General features: G+C 44.3%; 1 protein-coding gene across 2 annotated transcripts; it reads right to left on the bottom strand.

Annotated features, from left to right (window-relative positions):
* Positions 1-731: 731 nt before the first annotated feature.
* On the bottom strand, positions 732-16,169 carry TMEM129 (transmembrane protein 129, E3 ubiquitin ligase). Of its 2 annotated transcripts, XM_073342761.2 has the most exons (4): positions 15,371-16,166; positions 12,082-12,556; positions 5,072-5,231; positions 732-3,517 (listed from the first exon to the last, which is right to left on the bottom strand). In XM_073342761.2, the coding sequence occupies exons 1-4, from the start codon at positions 15,573-15,575 to the stop codon at positions 3,269-3,271; spliced, it is 1,089 nt and encodes a 362-aa protein (XP_073198862.1). In that variant the 5' UTR covers positions 15,576-16,166; the 3' UTR covers positions 732-3,268. The 2 variants fall into 2 exon arrangements, with proteins under 2 accessions (XP_073198862.1, XP_073198863.1); XM_073342762.2 differs by lacking the exons at positions 732-3,517; positions 5,072-5,231 and adding an exon at positions 8,633-9,615 and having other exon boundaries at positions 15,371-16,169.
* Between the last annotated feature and the right edge of the window lie 4,492 nt (positions 16,170-20,661).

Below are 20,661 nucleotides of genomic sequence, written 5' to 3'. Positions count from 1 at the left end.
CACTTTTGGCTGAACCAGAGGAGGGGGCTGAAGCCCACCTCTGGAGTCCTGCAGCTGAAGGGGGAAAAATGTGGGCTGAAGCCCTCCCCTGGAGCATCTGGACACTGCAGGGATGCACTTCTGTTTGACCCCTCCCCCATCTCTGCCCAGGAGGCTGTCATGGCCACAGGAAAACACTCAGGTGACCGCATGTGGCCACAGTGGCCGCATTTGAGAAACACTGTACTTCTGTAGATACAGCACTACCCTTAAAAGATGCAAGAATATTTTACATTTATGTGTATTAGTGCATTTGGTATACTACAATATTATAAAGTGTTACTAAGCTCTATTCTTATGACACAAAGATCCACTGAAATTAAAACTTCCAGTCACCTCAAAGAGAGGCTTTTTATAGTTAAAAAAGTAAAGAAATATATAGTGAATCTACTGGGCAAGCTGCTCAGATAGGAAAGCTTGTATTAAAAAGACATACTGGCAATCATCTTATTTTTACTTTATTAAAAAAATACTCTGCAGTTCTATAGTGCTTTTCATCCAAGGATCTCAAATTCCTTATGAATTAAGCTTCATAACACCTCTCCAGTAAAAGATTATTATTCCAAGTGGGAAAACAGACATAGAAATTGAGTGACTGTCAGTGAGAAAGCCACGGTCAGACTACCCATTTCCCTGCTGCGCCTACTCCATTAAAGACCACACCTCCTTACCATTGTGTTATGCAAACTTGATTAAAATAAATACTAAATTATCTTTATTTGCAAAAATTATTACAGAAGGGAAATGCACGCACCTATCTGAGAGCAGAATTCAGCCCACTAAGACTGTGTAATGTAGGCTGAAAGAATACTGTAAATGTCACTTCAAAATAACCTCCCCACAAACTCATACTCACTTGAGCATGCATCATGTATTTTAAATTATTAGTGTCTTGCTTTTATTTTTTTTCAGACTTAGCACAAGCCTGAAGCTAAGGAATTCAATTGGATTCTGGACAAATAAAAAAAAACAACTGATGTCAGTTAGCAATTTTTTATGAAAGAGATTCAGATCCACATGGCCAGCCTCTGTATCAAGTTTCGATTCCATACGATCTGAAACAGCTGAGATATGAAACCCAGGAAAATCATCATTAATTAATTAATATATAGTATAAAGAGTTGCCAGTATTTCATAGTAAAGAGTGCATGCCTAACAGCATGCTCAAGTGAGTACTTTCCCCAAATACAAGTAATCTGGTAGTTTATATATATAAAAATTAAAACAAAAAAGAGGCCTATTTGTCATTTCTAAGTGTCCTTAAACCCTGTCCACAATACAAGTTTTAACCATATTTGTAACCAGTTCTTGACATGCCTGGCTTGTGTCTACACACCACACAGGCTGTGGCTACACCAAAGTTTAAATGAAATCTCCCACTATTGCAGCTCATTGCTTGTATTATTACTATGCTTGGCAGAACTGACTATTTTTAAAAAAATAATTTTGGCAGATAATATAGAGGTTTATTTTTAAGCATTTGTTTAGATTTGTATTTATTTAAATTTTCATCTTTGCAGGAAATTGTTAGGGGTGGGTGGGGGGTGAGAAGAGGGTGGTGGTGGTCCAGACAATAATTATTTAATGACAGTAGATGTTGAGATGCAAAAAGTTAAAGCTACCTAAATGGCATCCCTGCTTCAGCTCCGCTAAGCCAGCATTGCAACACGCTTTATACACATTGAGGTGGGACTCTAATAAGTTCTCAAGCAGCATTTTTCTCATTTTGCCTATCTATAAATTTCAGTTAGTATTGCCGGAAATATTATTTCATCAGTTTGTGCATGTCTGGTGAAATCAACGTTTCCTGACATTTACCAATAAAAATCTAATTCTTCAAAGCATAATTGTTACCAATGGTGGGAGCTCGAGTGTAGAGTGGCTGCTATAATTTTTTACACTACGCCATCTACTTCTGCTCAAAGTGGTCCTACATGACCTACAGTGATTCAAATGCTGGCAACCACTAGCACCTTGTCTATACTCCCACTGCTACTACCTACCCCTTGTGGAGCTGCATCAGTGGGAGGTTTTAAGGAAAGTGCCAGAGTAGACAAGGCCACACAGTTGACGCACTAGTAATACGGTCTTGTCCGCACCAGGAAAATCTCTCTGCTTTTCTGCACTGGTGCAGCTCCATTGTGGAAGCTGTGGTATAGGAAAGCACCAGCATTTTTACCACTGTGTTGTCTAACCCACACTCTGTCTATACCTGAAATAGCCAGCATGGCGACACGTCCTTATCCAGTCCTGACACCCCATTCATTTGGAAAAGCAGTTGCCGAGGAAAAAGCTACAGGTTTTGACACAGCCGAACATTCTTTTGGATTACTCAGATAATTGAGAGGATTGCTGCTCTCCGTCCAAATATGGATAAGTCATGCTTAACATTAGCATTAGCTGGAGAGTGCTGAGACTCCGAACAGGGAAAAAGTAGCTCTAGCTATAAGATGCTCTACACAGCACCAGCAGCACTTCAGATTAATGAACTAAATTAACCACCCTTTTTGACTGACCTTCCTTGTATACTAAATATATCTGGAAACAAACTATTTTCTATTCTTCTTTGCGCTAAACTCCCTGCAGAAGTTACAGCGTAATTTCCTAGATCTCTATAGTAGTTGATCTGTGGGCCTGTTTTGGTGGAAAGGAAAAACACAACACTGAGACGTCTGTTTTGAGGAAAGCCCACAAAAATTAAAATGGACTTTACAAATGGATTCAAGATGAAGAAAGGTAGGCTGCAATTTGAGCCAACTATCCTTAGCAATAGCAACTTGCTTAGTACATCTTATTATAAAGGAAAATTAGCCCTTAGCTAAAGAATCATTAAACACCCATGCTTAATCCTGTAACTAAAATAGCACTTAAGATATAGCTAGTTTACCAGGATTTCACCTATGATGTAAGGGAAGCAAATGGGCCACTCTTATTGGTTTAAAGTGCATCCAACTGTTTGGAAATGAAAAGCAAACCCCCCCCCAAAACTCAACAATCTAAAATTTTAACTACGATGTTAGTGAATAAAAATGGAGAACACATTTTGAGGAGTGGGAAGAAAAGGAAAAGAAAATGTTGGGTTACCATTTTCAGGGCTTTGAAGAAGAAAACTCCAGAGCTTTTACCTCTTCAGAAGCAGAAGAGCAAGAAACAAATCTAATGGGGCTCGCATCCAACCCTGCTGTGAATACATTCAGATTTCAAAAGGTAAACTGTACCAAGATATTATTCATTGTATTATGCAAACATCTAAAATGCAAAACTTTGCTCGGCAGGTTGGACAAGGCACTTGGCTTGATAGCCAGGTCTCTGGGTGCTGCTGATCCTGCCGGCTGGCAAACCATTTCCCCATGCAAGTCAGGCACCACATAGGACGACAGTAGCATTGCTGGCATTCTCCTTCGTTTGGCTCTTGGCAATTTTTAACAAGCTTGATGTTTGCATTAGTCTGCATACACCCTATACATGGCTCCAGCTCCTATAGAAAGAGAAAAAGGGTAAAAAAGCATAACCGTATAGAAAATTATTGCTCTTCAATAACATTTACGAAGGTACTTGAAATGTAATGTTTGTTATGTAGTCTCCTTCCCCCAAAAGGAAGGAAGATATATTGGGTGAAATCCTAACTCCAATGAAGTTAATGGGTGTTTTTCAAGACGGCCAGGATTTCACCCCCTGGGAGTTTTCCAGCAAATTTTGTATAACTGAAAAGGACAGACTATCTGGGCATTAATCCACAGTTAGTCATGTTGGGTGTGCACCTGCAGCCCCCTTGAGAAGGTGCAGGCTGGAAGAACAGTTTTTAATGGTTTTATTAACAATAATATTTTGCATCGCCACTGGGCTTTCCAGCCCAGACCCTCAAAGCATTTACGTGGTCCAGCAGATAGGGCACTAAACTGGGAGGATTACACCTGAGTTCTGCTCTCAGCTTTTTCAATCATTAGTGTGGCCCTCGGCAAGTCACTTAACCACTCAGTGCCTCACTTTGCTCATCTGTAAAATGGCCTTTATTATACTTACCATACTTTGTACAGCACTTTACTCTATAAATGAAAAGTGCCAAGTACTATTTACAATCAAATTAGCCTCATAATTCCCCTTCAAGATATTATCTACATTTTACAGAGGGGGAAAGCTCAGGCACAGAGGGATTCAGTACATTGGTTAGAGTCACGCAGAAAGTCAGTCTCAAAGCTAGGGAGATATCCTAGATCTCCCAATTCCCATTTCTGTGTTTTAACTCCCAAATCATCACCTCTCTTTTTCAATGTAGACCATTACTTATGGTATCAGTCAGTATCAAACCAAAACCCATAAGCACAAGTACTTTATACCTAAAGATACCACAAGCTAAAAGGACTGAAATAAAGTGATTCTCTCTCAACCCAATAACTGTACAGTTCTGAGCCTGAAGGTTTGTTTCCATTGACACTTGGTCCTTATTATTACCGAAGAAAAGATTCAAAATATTATTTATAATGAAAATAAGATCCAGATTAGGAATCATTTCAATACATTAAAGGATAATAGCCCAGATCAATAAAGATGTTTAGGCACCTAATTTCCATTGATTTCAAAGGACATTGCGTATTTAAAAACCTTTAAGGATCTGGGCCCAGATCTAAAGTAACTTAGCTCTCCAGAAATACAAGATGTAAGGTGTGAGCTAGCTAAGGCAAATTGTCAAGACAGGGTATGCGCATCAATTTCAATTATTAATAGGAGTTGTGACTCTAGCTCTCTAGACAACACATGGAAATGTAACTCCATCATTTCCAAATTCCCCAGGTAAAATCCTAGCGTTGACATTACATTAAAATAAAACTCCTTATTATGATATTTCCCATCCTCCCCCAAACTTAATCCATCAATGGCTTCTCTTGGAGCAAACACCAGAAAAAACAGCCAGGTTTACTTTACTAAATATTTACTGAATTGTAAGATAACCACTACGCAAACACAGTAATCATAGATTTGACTAATCCAGAAACTACAATTATTATAATGTCAAGTGATTAGAAACTCCTACCTGATTGCTGGGAACAGGGTATGTCTGATTAATTTCCACCAGAGATGTAAAGGTTTCCAGAAACAAGTCACTGAGGCTCTGATGGATCACAACGTTAGCTGCATTACGGATCGGAGCATGAAGTTTCTCTCGTAGTTCCCCATACTCTGAGGAGTTCAACCTAAAGAAAGGATGGAACAGAATGTCACCTCATCATCCATTTAAGTAAGAAGAGAAAATTTATCTTGCTTGCTACTTTGAAGCATAACATGAAAGAAGTGAATACCTAGAAAAGTTGTGTAGAGTGGTGCAGTCTGGTATCTAGTCAGAATAAATACACTTTGGGCTTTTTTTTTTTTAATAGGTAGTAAAAGGAAAAACTTTATTTTCCTTTTCCACAGGTCAAGACAAACCCTGAAACCCTAAACTCGTTCACTCTTTTTTTAATTGTTGTGGTTGGTTCATGCGGGACCATATTTTCAAAACTGGCTTCTCGTCTTGAGTGCCTAACTTGAGACACCTTTGGCTTGTTTCTTCAGAGATGCTGTGCACCAACACTGCCACTGATTTCAGATGGAGTTGCAGGTGTATGACACCTTGGAAAATCATGGCCAAGTTCAGTCAAGCTGGGGTTCCAAAAATTGGGACACCACAACCCTGAAGCCACTTCTGAAAATGTTGGTCTTAAGCATGCATGAAAGGGGTTAGTCTGACAATACTGAAGGGTGAAGCCATCCCTTTAACTACAGGGCAGATATAACCTGGATAGTGTGTGCTTTTCACACTGGCCATTATCATGCCTCAACCAGACCGAGATGCACGGCTACTAGGGCCAAGAGTGTAGTTTGGACTTCATGCCCATTCAAGTCCTTGGCTTCTTTGCCAAGACTGCCAATAGGGGCCATACAAGAGATGAATTAAAATATTACATAAAACCAAAATAAACCTTGTTCATCAGTAAGTGGAAACCAACTTACTGAGTCTCTGCAGGATTTACATATGTTACCTTGTCCAGTCCCTCCCCCGCCCCATTTGCACTCACTCATTTACATCACGTCTAAATTCTAGTTTGTAAGCTCTCTGGGGCAGATATCAGTTTAGTTATTGCTCCTTTCAGGCACATATCACATAGCTAGGTGCAATATAAATAAATAAATTAGGGCTGTCGATTAACTGCAGTTAATTCACGCGATTAACTAAAAAAAGAATCGTGATTAATCGCAGTTTTACTCGCACCGTTAAACAATAGAATACCAATTGAAATGTATTAAATATTTTGGACGTTTTCCTACATTTTCATACATATTGTGTTCTGTGTTGATTGAAAACAAAGTGTATATTATTTTAAAAATAATAAAAGAAATAGTATTTTTCAATTCACCTCATACAAGTACTGTAGTGCAAGCTCTTTGTCATGAAAGTGCAACTTAAAAATGTAGATTTTTGTTACATAACTGCACTCAAAAACAAAAAACAATGTAAAATTTCAGAGCCTACAAATCCACTCAGTCCTACTTCTTGTTCAGCCAATTGCTAAGACAAACAAGTTTGTTTACATTTACAGGAGATAATGCTGCCCTCTTCTTATTTACAATGTCACCAGAAAGTGAGAACAGGCATTTGCATGGCACTTTTGTAGCCAGCATTGCAAGGTATTTATGTGCCAGATATGTTAAACATGCCCCTTCATACTTCGGCCACCATTCCAGAGCACACGCTTCCATACTGATGATGCTCATTAAAAAAATAATGCGTTAATTAAATTTGTGACTGAACTCCTTGGGGGAGAATTGTATGTCCCCTGCTCTGTTTTACCTGCATTCTGCCATATATTTCATGTTATAGCAGTCTCGGATGACGACCTAGCACATGTTGTTCATGTTCAGAACACTTTCACTGCAGATCTGACAAAACGCAAAGAAGGTACCAATGTCAGATTTCTAAAAATAGCTACAGCACTCGACCCAAGGTTTAAGAATCTGAAGTACCTTCCAAATTCTGAGAGCGACGAGGTGTGGAACGTGCTTTCAGAAATCTTAAAACGCCACTCCGATGTGGAAACTACAGAACTTGAACCACCAAAAAAGAAAATCAACCTTCTGCTGGTTGCATCTGATTCAAATAATGAAAATGAATATGCGTCAGGCTGCACTGTTTTGGATTGTTATCAAGCAGAACCTGTCATCAACATGGACCCATATCACCTGGAATGGTGGTTGAAGCATGCGCATCTGGCACGTAAATATCTTGCGACACCGGCTACAACAGTGCCATGGGAATGCCTGTTCTCACTTTCGGATGACATTGTAAACAAGAAGCAGGCAGTATTATCTCCTGCAAATTTATACAAATGTGTTTGTCTGAGTGATTGGCTGAACAAGAAGTAGGACTGAGTGGCCTTGCAAGCTCTAAAATTTTACATTGTTTTATTTTTGAATGCTTTTTTTTGCACATTTGTAAGTTCAACTTTAATGGTAAAGAGATTGCACTACAGTACTTGTATTGGGTGAATTGAAAAATACTATTTCTTTTGTTTTTTACAGTGCAAATACTTGTAATAAAAAATAAATATAAAGTGAGCACTGTACACTTTGTATTCTGTGTTGTAATTGAAATCAATATATTTGAAAATATGGAAAACACCCATAAATATTTAAATAAATGGTATTGTTATTAGCAGTTCAATTATTAATTGCGATTACTTCTTTTAATCGCTTGACAGCCCTAAAATAAATAAATAAAGTGTGTTAATAGTGCCAACCATTGTACTGCTTTGTATGTAGCATTATGGGTAACACAACTGAGATTTCATGTTTCACATAGGCTATACCTACAACCATTAGATGGTAACAACTCTGTGTCACTATTGTCCAGCAACATTGATCGGGTCCACATTAGGTTATTTTTGCTAAAGTTTCCCACTCTTGCTACCACCAGTTCAGCGCCGGAGGTGGTAGCCACAGTGGCAATGCTAGTTAAGATACGGCTCCTGGTGGCCCCCATTGTTTTAAGCACTGCTCAGCACAGGTCACCACAACATGGGGCATAAAACCTGTTGCAGAGGGTAACTTGTCTATAGTAGGGCTCTCATATGTGCTATCACTGGTGGAACTGAACCTGCGGCAGCAAAAGTGAGAAACTGTAGCAAAAATGTCCTAATATAGACAAGGCCATAGAGGTAAAGGCTCTTCATCCTATTGCTAATTCTCTGAGCTACCCATGTTCTTTAACTGTGATTTTCCTTTCTAAACCTGCTCTTCCCCCATTTTGAAGCAGCACAGGGATACAGCAATTTTGCTTTAAATAGTGATGGCACACAGGAAAATCAGGATGTGAAAGGCAATTACTGCTGGGTCTTTCTAGGAAACAGAAGCCTCTAACACAAACCCCCTACATTGGGAGAGTAATTTCAGGAGCATGATAAGATCTTATTTGGCAAGTTCCAGAGTAGCAGCCGTGTTAGTCTATATTCGCAAAAAGAAAAGGAGGACTTGTGGGACCTTAGAGACTAACCAATTTATTTGAGCATAAGCTTTCGTGAGCTACAGCTCACTTCTGTAGCTCACGAAAGCTCATGCTCAAATAAATTGGTTAGTCTCTAAGGTGCCACAAGTCCTCCTTTTCTATTTTTGGCAAGTGCAGTTTGCAGGGACACAACTAGCTGTTTGGTTCTGTCACAGCCAGAACTGATAAAGAATACTCATCCATTACTGGAAAGAAATCTTTCAAGGCTAAGGCTAAGCTGATTTAACAGATCAAACTCTTGTCTACAGCCATATACTGTAGTCTCTAGTACTCAGCTTTTCAGCCTTTACAAGTTAAGCTTTCACACTGATCATATGTATCTGAAAACAACACATCTTGTTTTGACTACATCTTAACTTCAGTAGACTGAGAATTATTTTGATAGGTAATTTAACCTACGATAAGGTAAAATTAATCCTGCCCCAGCAGAGGGGGCTGGACTAACGGAGCCCTACAGTTCTATTATATTTTAACGTAGGGCTGCAATCACACTGAATATTACTCTGTTCAAGTTACAATATGTAGGAGTCTGCAAAAAATAAAAAAGGAAAAGGAACAGTTCAGGAGGACTGCACCTAGGAGATACTTTAAAAGAGACATTCCTGGGATAACATACATATTTGTAATGTGTGTCACCACTGCCCATGGCTGAATGGAATCACATCTGCTCAAGTGTTTGTGATGCTATCTTCTGGTGGCTGCAGACTACAGAGTGGTTAAATGCCCTAACCCCCAATGTTTTCGGAAAGCTCAGTGGGAGAATCAGCTGCACCTGGGAGAAGTCTGAGAAGGGTTTAATGGGCAGGAAGTGAAGTGAACTGGAGTACTGGAGAGCGGAGTACTGGAGAGCAAACTAGTGGTGCACAGAGCTTCAGCAGCACACAGGTGCAGGAAGCCTTGCAGTGGTTGGAGAAGCACAAAAGGTGGGATACTAGGAGCAGAAAGGGAAGCCCAAGTGTTGTTTAGAACCGCTGGCCAGCTGCAAGATGGTAGAAACTGGAGCTGGGCGTGAGGGTCAACGGAGAGATGTGTAAGAGAAACTGAAAAAAAAAATCACCTGTATGAGAAAGGCATGATACAGCCCTTTGGAGAGCTACTCCAGTACACTACTAAATGAAGAATTATAGCTAAAGGTAATATTGCTGATAGCAAGTAGAGGTATTCTTTCAGTGCAAATGGTCGAGGCCTGTGTGTTCAGGGCAGAAGGTCCTAGGTTCTCATGTTGAACGTGTGTGATATATGGGGCCTTGTTCACACAAGTCAATTTTTACAAAAACTTTCCACTGTTGCTAACAATGGTGCAACTCAGCCTGTGGGTATGTACCTATACTGCACACAGGGGGAAGGGGAAATGTTGACATATGTCCTATTATGACTTAGTTATGTTACATCTACATTATACCTATGGAGATTTGCTATTTCTGCATTTTCTTATTACAAGAACTTTCTGACTTTATAAAAAATATTCTTGGTACTAGTTTATTTAGCAAAAGGAAGGCCCTGATATTTCTTTGGAAAAAATTACCAAGGTAAGTGTCTGATTCTTAACAGTGGATGTGACTTTACTATTGCCTCATTAAAACACAATTGAAATAATCAGCTAATGAATAATCTTTATGTCACCACCTTCAAAGCCCTACACACATTTGACCCTCCCTACTTATACCTTTGTCAAGGATTGCACTGGGCTCCTCCCTTCCCCCCACAATCTCCACAGTTCTGCAAATGTTCCAGCTCTGTCAGTTTTTCACAATCACCCTTGTGCCTTCTTCCATGCTTCCTATGACCTCCCTGAGCTACCCTGCAAGGGTCCTGCCTGGTCCACTTTTAAATCTCTCTTAGATACACCTCTGTCATGCAGTAAGTCAAGTTGATTTGTATATAGGTTGTCCATTACTGTGGCCTTTTCCTTAAACTCTTTCTACTTAACCGTCCTTATACTAAGCTCCTAGAAGTAGGGACCATCTGTTTTCAGTGTCTGGCAGATGCCACTGTAAATAAATAACACACTGAAATTGATGGATTAGTATCTTAGATCAGGCCTGAATATATCTGCTATTCTAGTTTAGACTTCAGAGCCCTCTGACACTTACGATTTAATCTGTCAGTCATATCCACAGGCTGTCCCACAGACTAGAAACTTACAGATTCAGCCATGTAAATGGACACTGTCAGCTACCTTTTCAAATATATAGTTTTAAATATCCTTTTAGAAGCATGAATAAAAACAAACTACAGGGCGTTGTTTGTTTACTCCTTTGTGAGACAGCATTACTAAGGATGTCAGCATCACTAAAAATAGCCTTTGTTAACTACATTTTGCTGCAGAACTGTAGATTTATCTAGCTCCTACATAAACAGTGACTTGAAAAACAAAAACAGCAATTGAGAGGAACACAGAAAACAGAAAATAGGCATTTAAAATCCAGAGAACATTCACTAAGAACATAAGAATGGCCATACTGGGTCAGACCAATGGTCCATCTAGCCCAGAATCCTGTCTTCCGACAGTGGCCAATGCCAGGTACCCCAGAGGGAATGAACAGATCAGATAGTCATCAAGTGATCCATCCCCTGCCCCCTTTCCCAGCTTTTGGCAAACAGAGGCTAGGGACACCATCCCTGTCCATCCTGGCTAACAGCCATTGATGGACTTATCCTCCATGAACTTCTCTAGTTCTGTTTTGAACCGTTAGTGTCTTGGCCTTCACAGCATCTTCTGGCTAGGAGTTCCACAGGTTGACTGCGTGTTATGTGAAGAAATACTTCCTTTTGTTTTAAACCTGCTGTCTATTGATTTCATTTGGTGACCCATAGTTCTTGTGTTATGAGGAGTAAATAACACTTCCTTATTTACTTCACACCAGTTATGATTTTATAGACTTCCATTACATCCCCCATTAGTCATTTCTTTTCCAAGCTGAAAAGTCCCAGTCTTATTATTCTCTCCTTATATGGAAACTAGCAGGATTTTAAATTTAAATAAGGTGAAATTTGGGGCCAAAGCTACTTGTCCACTTCTCTTTAAAATTAGGTTTGTTTGCAATAGGTCACTGTGAAAACACAACCACAGCTTGTAAAGGTACGTATGTCTCAAAGGAAGATGGAAATCATGGTCAATTTTGCTAGAGTCATTGATTTTTATCACAATTTTGACGGGAGATTTTCCCTTGTTCCCTCTTCTCCCCCATCCCTCACCCATAGCTCTTCTAAGTGGCTTCGCTCTCCCTCTTTAACCTGCTCTGGGAATGAGTAACTTGTTCCTCTGACTGTCCAATATGCCTTCATTGCCTTACAGAGTAGCAATCTCCCTGAATAGCATTTTTCCCTGCACTTTACAGGGCTACACACAACTTTCTCTGTTGGCGGCGAAGGGGAGGTGTCAACACCCTAAAAGTTTTGGGATCTGTCACAGCAGCAGCAGATATGACACATGCGCTTCCCTATCCATCATCAAATGGCATATACTATACACGGCATAACACTGCAAGGTTAATTTGTTTTACCGGATATCAAAAGCTTTCACATAGGGATTAATACTGGCAACACGGATGGTGAGGAACTGCACAGGCATGTTTGAATCAGGTGATAGTTCGTGTTGTCTGGAATCTGTCACTGTCAGATGAATGTCCTGCTGTTGGGCAACATGTAAACTGTAAGTGGTCACTTTAATCACCCAGGTGTCCGTAACAATCACCCTTGCTCCTGGTGCTCCAGTAGCAAACTTGTCAATCCTCCTGAATTCTGTATTGATGGAAGAAGCCACTGCCCGCCAACCAGACTGTGGAAGAGCATGAAAGGCAAGTGTCCGAGCTAAAGGATGGTTATCCCAGCCATTCCGTGACCAGTAATATGCCAGGATGCCAGTGACTGTTGGAGCAAGAACAGCCAGCAAGAAGAATATTTCCCAGCCTTCTGAGGCCTGGTAAAAATAGAAAAGCTGCTTCTCTGGTGCTGCAAAGCACATGCCAATGTAATAACCTGCAAAGAAAGATATTTACTTTCAGAAGACAATAGAATATATTCACACCAATTGATCTTATAGTTCATCTGGCGGGTGTGCTCAACTCTGGGTGACTTTTTTTTTTTAGGGTGGTGACTTCAATTTCAACTTTCCTAGCCTGAGTCTTTAGAAGGCATTTATTTTTACACAAGTTATACAGTTAGTAAAGGGAGGTCATTACAGTTTGCTGAGTAAACAAACCCATATCCCTATATAACATATAGTCAAACATAGCCAACTGAGAGTTACCGAGAATAAAAGTAAAGTGGTATGTATATAATATGCAGGTCCCAGAGATGGAATTAACCCCATTATTTAAAGTTTGACAGTTTGGGTTTTTTTTTAAACTTTATAATAAATGGCACTGCACTACCACCCTGAACTGCCTTTCTGTGCTTGCTTCCTTCCCTCTCTGGGGTTAGTTAATCCTGCCAGAGTAGGTCTTCTGATGACAACAACAGACAGAGAGAGTTTCTCGGACAGTGGTGCTGATTGGTTCAGTTTCACAATTCACATGCAGATGTAATTTCATACCTGTGAGTTACAAGATTTCTCCTCCCAAAATGGATTACTTTGTTTAACACTACAGCTCAAGTATTATTTATGTTCACTTACACTGCTTTATTAGAGTGGTGTAGAGACACAGGGCACCATGGTTGGGGTGAATGCAAGACTGTCTTTATTTTCTGTTTACACAGAATTTTACCTCCCTACAACATGCTCCCTAGGGGCCACCCTCAATAGCGGCTCTAAGCGTTCACATCTAATGCCCCAAGCAGAACCTCGCTATTTGCACCATTTTCTGGGAAACCCATTATTGATTACTTCATAATTTGCAGAATCTGACAATCAGTTAGTTAAAAGGTGCTATATCTTACAGTATTTTTTCACTGACATGTAGTTTTGTTTTATTTATAATATTCTGTAATGTCTGAGTAAATATTCTAATAGTGAATTTTTGTAAAACAATGAATTCTTAGTAATACCAGATCTCACTAGAGCTGATATTAGATCTCCACTCATAGGCAGGGCAAGACCATTGTTATTTTGGTGCAAATTAATGAGGCTCTGATGCATATGAAGGAGCTGCTTCACCTCACAAGTACTTCAGATGTGTTTGTGGATTTGCAAAAGAGACAGAAGCATGTAAAGACACTGAAGCCATGGACAATCCCTCAACCTTCAAGATCTAGGTCTTGCCTTCCTTCAGCTCACACAGCCACACCCACGTCAAGGGGACACAATAGAGCGCATTTTTCAAACTCAGTGCAGACAAGGCTACATTCAGTAAAGAAGTGGGGATGCAAATCACAGCAAGTGAAAGAGATGAGAAGGGGAAACCACACTGTCAGAAGACTGACTAAATGATGACAGACCAGGGTCCAGGCTTTCTGCACAGTCACTGCTAACTGAAGGTGCAACGGGACAGTCTGACAGCAGAGACTGTACAAATACCTATTTTAATTTGCTGTCACCTTCTTCCTCCTTCTCCATCCCCTCAGTTCTTACCACACGACCTAGGTATTATCCCCCCACCCCCTTCACCACAGCTCCCTGGCCATTTCCCTCCATCCCCTCTCCTCAAGCTATACTCCCCCATTCTCCATAGTTCCTTGATCTCATCCAACCCCCTAACCGTTCTCCTGCCTGACCATTCTCCCACCCTTCCCTACAGCCCCCTCGCTATCCTTTCCCACTCCCTTTCCTTCCTCCCCCTTGCTACTCTCCCCCAGCACTTTCCCCCTCCTTCCACCAACCCCTCGCCCGCTACTCTTCCCCACCATCATCCCGTTCCTCCCCCCCCCGGCCACTCTGCCCACAGCCCCCCCCAGCCACTCTGGCCCCAGTCCTTCCCCACAGCCCCCCTCCCCCCCCCGGCCACTCTGGCCCCAGCCCTTCCCCACAGCCCCCCTTCCCCCCCCCGGCCACTCTGGCCCCAGCCCTTCTTCCCCCCCCCCGGCCACTCTGGCCCCAGCCCTTCCCCACAGCCCCCCTTCCCCCCCCGGCCACTCTGGCCCCAGCCCTTCCCCACAGCCCCCCTTCCCCCCCCCCGGCCACTCTGGCCCCAGCCCTTCCCCACAGCCCTCCTTCCCCCCCCCGCCACTCTGGCCCCAGCCCTTCCCCACAGCCCCCCTTCCCCCCCCCCGGCCACTCTGGCCCCAGCCCTTCCCCACAGCTCCCCCCCCCGCCACTCTGGCCCCAGCCCTTCCCCACAGCTCCCCCCCCCGGCCACTCTGGCCCCAGCCCTTCCCCACAGCCCCCCCCCCCCGGCCACTCTGGCCCCAGCCCTTCCCCACAGCCCCCCTTCCCCCCCCCGCCACTCTGGCCCCAGCCCTTCCCCACAGCCCTCCTTCCCCCCCCCGGCCACTCTGGCCCCAGCCCTTCCCCACAGCCCCCCCCCCCCCGGCCACTCTGGCCCCAGCCCTTCCCCACAGCCCCCCCCCCCCCGCCACTCTGGCCCCAGCCCTTCCCCACAGCCCCCCCCCCCCCCGCCACTCTGGCCCCAGCCCTTCCCCACAGCCCCCCCCCCCCGCCACTCTGGCCCCAGCCCTTCCCCACAGCCCCCCCCCCCCCCGCCACTCTGGCCCCAGCCCTTCCCCACAGCCCCCCCCCCCCCGGCCACTCTGGCCCCAGCCCTTCCCCACAGCCCCCCCCCCCCGGCCACTCTGGCCCCAGCCCTTCCCCACAGCCCCCCTTCCCCCCCCCCGGCCACTCTGCCCACAGCCCCCCTTCGCCCCCGCCTCAGCTGCTTCCCCCAGCCCCGCTCCCTCCGTGCCCCAGGCCCCGCTCACCGAGCGGCAGCAGGCCGTGGGCCAGCATGGTGCCGGTGCTCCTCCGCAGGTGGTAGTGGACGAAGGCCGCGTCCTCGCTGCCCAGCCAGCCGGCCAGCAGGTTCTGCACGGTGAGCCCGGCCGAGCGGAACTCGTTGGGGGTGAACACGAAGCAGACGGCGAACACCAGGTAGGCCAGCGTGAAGGTCACGGCGGGGCTGTCCATGGCCCGCTCCGCTCCAGAGGCGGCTCCGAGTCCGCCTGTGCCCGCCCGGCCCGGCCCGGCCCGGCCCGGCCGCCGCGCAGGGCCCTGGGAGAGGAAGTTGTGCGGCGGGACAGAAAGCGGCGATCCCCGGCGCGGCCTCCGCCCAGCGGGAGACCAGCCCCCAGCGGAGCCGGCTCGGGACCCTCCTGCGAGCGGGGGCGCTACAGCGGGCTGCAGGGCACGGAGAGGCCCCGGGGGCGTGTGTGCCTGGCCCCGGGCCGCGAGCAGCCTTCCCGGCCCGCCGCCGCCGACTCCCGCTCGGCTTTCGGGTGCAACTCTCCGGTTCCCAGCCCCTGTGACGCGAGCCCTGAGCACGTAACCGACTCCGGAGCGAGGTATCCGAAGTCCTCCCACAAGCAGCGGGCTGCTGGGCTTTGAGGTCCAAAAAACTTCATGACAGTCGGTCCCTCGGTTTTTCACAAAGAGCCGTGGCCATTTCACACAAGGGGCCTGACCTGCGTGCCCCGGTTACTACCCGGGCTGTTGTAATTCCCTGCTAGCCCGCGGCCTGTGGCTGAGTCAGTGCCTCTACTGAGAAGCCCGCAGCCTGAGCTCTGCTCCCAGGGGCTAGACAAGGGACTGACCTCAGGGGATCGATCCTGATACGGATTCCCCTGGGCTTGGTCAAGTTACACAAACCGGCATTTTCCAACTTGGGCACCTAACTTTAGGCAACCAAATCTAGAGATGCTAACCATTGCTAGTATTATACCAATAAAGTAAAAACCAGCAGGATCTTCTTAAAGGGGAAAAGGCAAAATGCCACATTTATTGTGAATACAGAAAGAATCATAGTCAGCAGTTAGTTATAGCTATAACATTCCATTCAATCTCATATTTAGTCACACATTCATTCATACACACTCTCACAGGTTCTGCAAGGTTGTTATCCTAGTTACCAGCCTTAGAGTTGCTCATGCCGAGCCACTGGCCAGGTGGCCTGGACATGAGGAGGGAGCAGGGCCTTGTCAGATGCTCATCTGATGCTCCTGGAAGTTGGTTTGCAGAATCAGACCCCAAAGTTCTCACTTTCTAGAGTCCATTTTTTGTAGGAATTCCTTCCTATACCAGTCTATGGGAATTGCTTCATAATGCTGTTGCTGAATCAATCAGTAGATGTCACAATCCTGAGGGCTCCGTGCTGCCAGATGTTATCTTGTTCTTTGGTTCTCCCATTCTTGAGGCTGTTGGGTGGATTCCAGTCTGCCCTCCCGGCTTATGCTTAAATAAATTTGTTAGTCTCTAAGGTGCCACAAGGACTCCTTGTTGTTTTTGCTGATACAGACTAACACAGCTACCACTCTGAAACCTTTACAGAACAGTGTTCAGAGTAGCAGACGTGTTACTCTGTATCCGCAAAAAGAAAAGGAGGACTTGTGGCACCTTAGAGACTAACAAATTTATTTGAGCATAAGCTTTCGTGAGCTACAGCTCACTTCAGCGGATGCATTTAGTGGAAAATACAGTGGGGAGATCTATTTACACAGAGAACATGAAACAATGGGTGTTACCATACACACTGTAACGAGAGTGATCAGGTAAGATGAGCTATTACCAGCCGGAGAGTGGGGGGGGGGGGGAGAGGGAGAGCCTTTTGTAGTGATAATCAAGGTGGGCCATTTCCAGCAGTTGACAAGAAGTCTGAGGAACAGCGGGGCGGGGGGAGGGCAGGGAATAAACATGGGGAAATAGTTTTACTTTGTGTAACGACCCATCCACTCCCAGTCTTTATTCAAGCCTCAGTCATGCTGAAACTGTGGAAAAGCAGCATCACTTGCCCCATAACCTCAGCCGTGCAGAACACAATGCCATCCACAGCCTCAGAAACAACTCTGATATCCTAATCAAAAACGCTGACAAAGGAGGAGCTATCGTCATCATGAATAGGTCGGAATATGAACTAGAGGCTGCTAGGCAGCTCTCCAACACCACTTTCTACAAGCCATTACCCTCTGATCCCACTGAGGGTTACCAAAAGAAGCTACAGCATTTGCTCAAGAAACTCCCTGAAAAAGCACAAGAACAAATCCGCACAGACACACCCCTGGAACTCTGACCAGGGGTATTCTATCTGCTACCCAAGATCCATAAACCTGGAAATCCTGGATGCCCCATCATCTCAGGAATTGCCACCCTGACAGCAGGATTGTCTGGCTATGTAGACTCCCTCCTCAGGCCCTACGCTACCAGCAGTCACAGCTATTTTCGAGACACCACTGACTTCCTGAGGAAACTACAATCCATCGGTGATCTTCCTGAAAACACCATCCTAGCCACTATCGATGTAGAAGCCCTCTACACCAACATTCCACACAAAGATGGACTACAAGCCATCAGGAACAGTATCACTGATAATGTCACGACAAACCTGGTGGCTGAACTTTGTAACTTTGTCCTCACCCATAACTATTTCACATTTGGGGACAATATATACCTTCAAATCAGCGGCACTGCCATGGGTACCCACATGGCGCCACAGTATGCCAACATTTTTATGGTTGACTTAGAACAATGCTTCCTCAGCTCTCGTCCCCTAATGTCCCTACTCTACTTGCGCTACATTGATGACATCTTCATCATCTGGACCCATGGAAAAGAAGCCCTTGAGGAATTCCACCATGATTTCAACAATTTCCATCCCACCATCAACCTCAGCCTGGACCAGTCCACACAAGAAATCCACTTCCTGGACACTACAGTGCTAATAAACGATGGTCACATAAACACCACCCTATACCGGAAACCTACTGACCGCTATTCCTACCTACATGCCTCCAGCTTTCATCCAGAATACACCACACGATCAGTTGTCTACAGCCAAGCTCTACGATACAACCGCATTTGCTCCAACCCCTCAGACAGAGACAAACACCTACAAGATCTCTGTCAAGCGTTCTTACAACTACAGTACTCACCTGCTGAAGTGAAGAAACAGATTGACAGAGCCAGAAGAGTACCCAGAAGTCACCTACTACAGGACAGGCGCAACAAAGAAAATAACAGAATGCCACTAGCCATCACCTTTAGCCCCCAACTAAAACCTCTCCAATGCATCATCAAGGATCTACAACCTATCCTGAAGGACGACCCATCACTCTCACAGATCTTGGGAGACAGGCCAGTCCTTGCTTACAGACAGCCCCCCAACCTGATTACTCACCAGCAACCACACACCACACAACAAAAACACTAACCCAGGAACCTATCCTTGCAACAAAGCCCGTTGCCAACTGTGTCCACATATCTATTCAGGGGTCACCATCATAGGGCCTAATCACATCAGCCACACTATCAGAGGCTCGTTCACCTGCACATCTACCAATGTGATATATGGCATCATGTGCCAGCAATGCCCCTCTGCCATGTACATTGGTCAAACTGGACAGTCTCTACGTAAAAGAATAAATGGACACAAATCAGACGTCAAGAATTATAACATTCAAAACCAGTCGGAGAACACTTCAATCTCTTTGGTAACTCCATTACAGACCTAAAAGTGGCAATTCTTCAACAAATGGAATTAATTTGCAAACTGGATATAATTAACTTTGGCTTGAATAAAAACTGGGAGTGGATTGGTCATTACACAAAGTAAAACTATTTTCCCATGTTTATTCTCTGCCACTTCCTCAGACGTTCTTGTCAACTGCTGGAAATGGCCTACCTTGATTATCACTACAAAAGGTTCCCCCTCCTTCCCCCACTCTCCTGCTGGTAATAGCTCATCTTACCTGATCACTCTTGTTACAGTGTTTGGTAACACCCATTGTTTCATGTTCTCTGTGTATATAAATCTCCCCACTGTATTTTCCACTGAATGCATCCAATGAAGTGAGCTGTAGCTCACGAAAGCTTATGCTCAAATAAATTTGTTAGTCTCTATGGTGCCACAAGTCCTCCTTTTCTCTTTACAGAACAGAGCCGCAGGTGTGGAGCTCAGCCTTCTATAGGCCTCTTCACTTCTGACTGTTAAATAGAGACCTGATCCTGCACTGAATTCTGCATGGGCAGACTCTTATGCCTGTCTGAGGTCAATGGTGCTTCATCAAGTGCAGAAGTCCACCTGTGAAGAGCTCATTCCAGAATTGAGGTCTAGGTGTTTTCATAGCTTCCACCAATGCACCATATAAAAATCCAGTTGAGGCTTCAAATTCAGAGCCTTGCCTTGTAATTTCATCCCATATCCTTATGTGGCCTTGTGATCACTAGGCTTAATTTTTGTAAAATTTCCCCTTTGCAGAGTGGTTTATGGCATAAACACAGAGAAGTTAGATAAACAAGTAAAGTTATCTTGCTAGAAGTTTGCAACTTAACACTACTTTATTTCTTAGAATTCAGAATGATAACACACAAGAACGAAAGAGAGACAAAGCTGTTCCCTAAGACAGAGAGGCACAACTCACCTTCCCCTTGTTCTTTTCAGACTGACTATGGTACTGCTCCCCATCCCAGATGACTAAGGTACCTAGCCTGCAAGTGGACCTGGAACTTCCTCCCTCCACACACACTCTTAAAGTGATAGCTTGCATGTCCAGATTATTCACACAAGTAAGGGTTATTCATAAGAACAGTCCTATTGGGTCAGACCAATGGTCCATCTAGCCCAGGATCCTTTCTTCTGACAGTGGCCAGCACCAGATGCTTCAGAGGGAATGAACAGAACAGCGCAGTTTTGAGTCCAGTCCCATCTTCTCGCAGTTGGTGCTTTAGGGATACCCGGAGCATGGGGTTGCCTCCCTGACCATCTTGGCTAATTGCCATTGATGGACCTATGCTCCATGAATTTATCTAATGCTTTTTTGAACCCACTTACTTTTGGCTTTCACAACATCCTATGGCATTGAGGGTCACAGGTTGACTGTGAGATTCATGTGAGTAAGAATTGCAGGATTGGGCCTTATGTTAGTCATTTCAAAAGTATTTTATTCAGTTATTTCCAGAGCAATGTTTTATGTCATTGTTGTTAACATTTACATTTTTCAGAATTAAATAAGTTTTTTGTAGCATTGGCTTGGTGTTTTATAAATACCAGAGGTCCTTATCCTGC

This window comes from Lepidochelys kempii, chromosome 4, assembly GCF_965140285.1.
Source record: "Lepidochelys kempii isolate rLepKem1 chromosome 4, rLepKem1.hap1, whole genome shotgun sequence".
In the NCBI taxonomy this organism is placed as follows: Eukaryota; Metazoa; Chordata; order Testudines; family Cheloniidae; genus Lepidochelys; species Lepidochelys kempii.
The sequence above is the reverse complement of the archived record's forward strand: the minus strand, read 5'-3'. Positions and strand labels throughout refer to the sequence as shown.

Excerpts from the sequence above, each read along its gene's own strand:
- TMEM129 (XM_073342761.2), bottom strand. The coding sequence starts at position 15,575 with ATGGACAGCCCCGCCGTGACCTTCACGCTGGCCTACCTGGTGTTCGCC. Across the intron at positions 5,232-12,081 it reads GTGAAAGCTTTTGATATCCG|GTTGAACTCCTCAGAGTATG; the intron begins GTAAAACAAATT and ends TCCTTTCTTTAG. Across the intron at positions 3,518-5,071 it reads ACCCTGTTCCCAGCAATCAG|GAGCTGGAGCCATGTATAGG; the intron begins GTAGGAGTTTCT and ends CTCTTTCTATAG.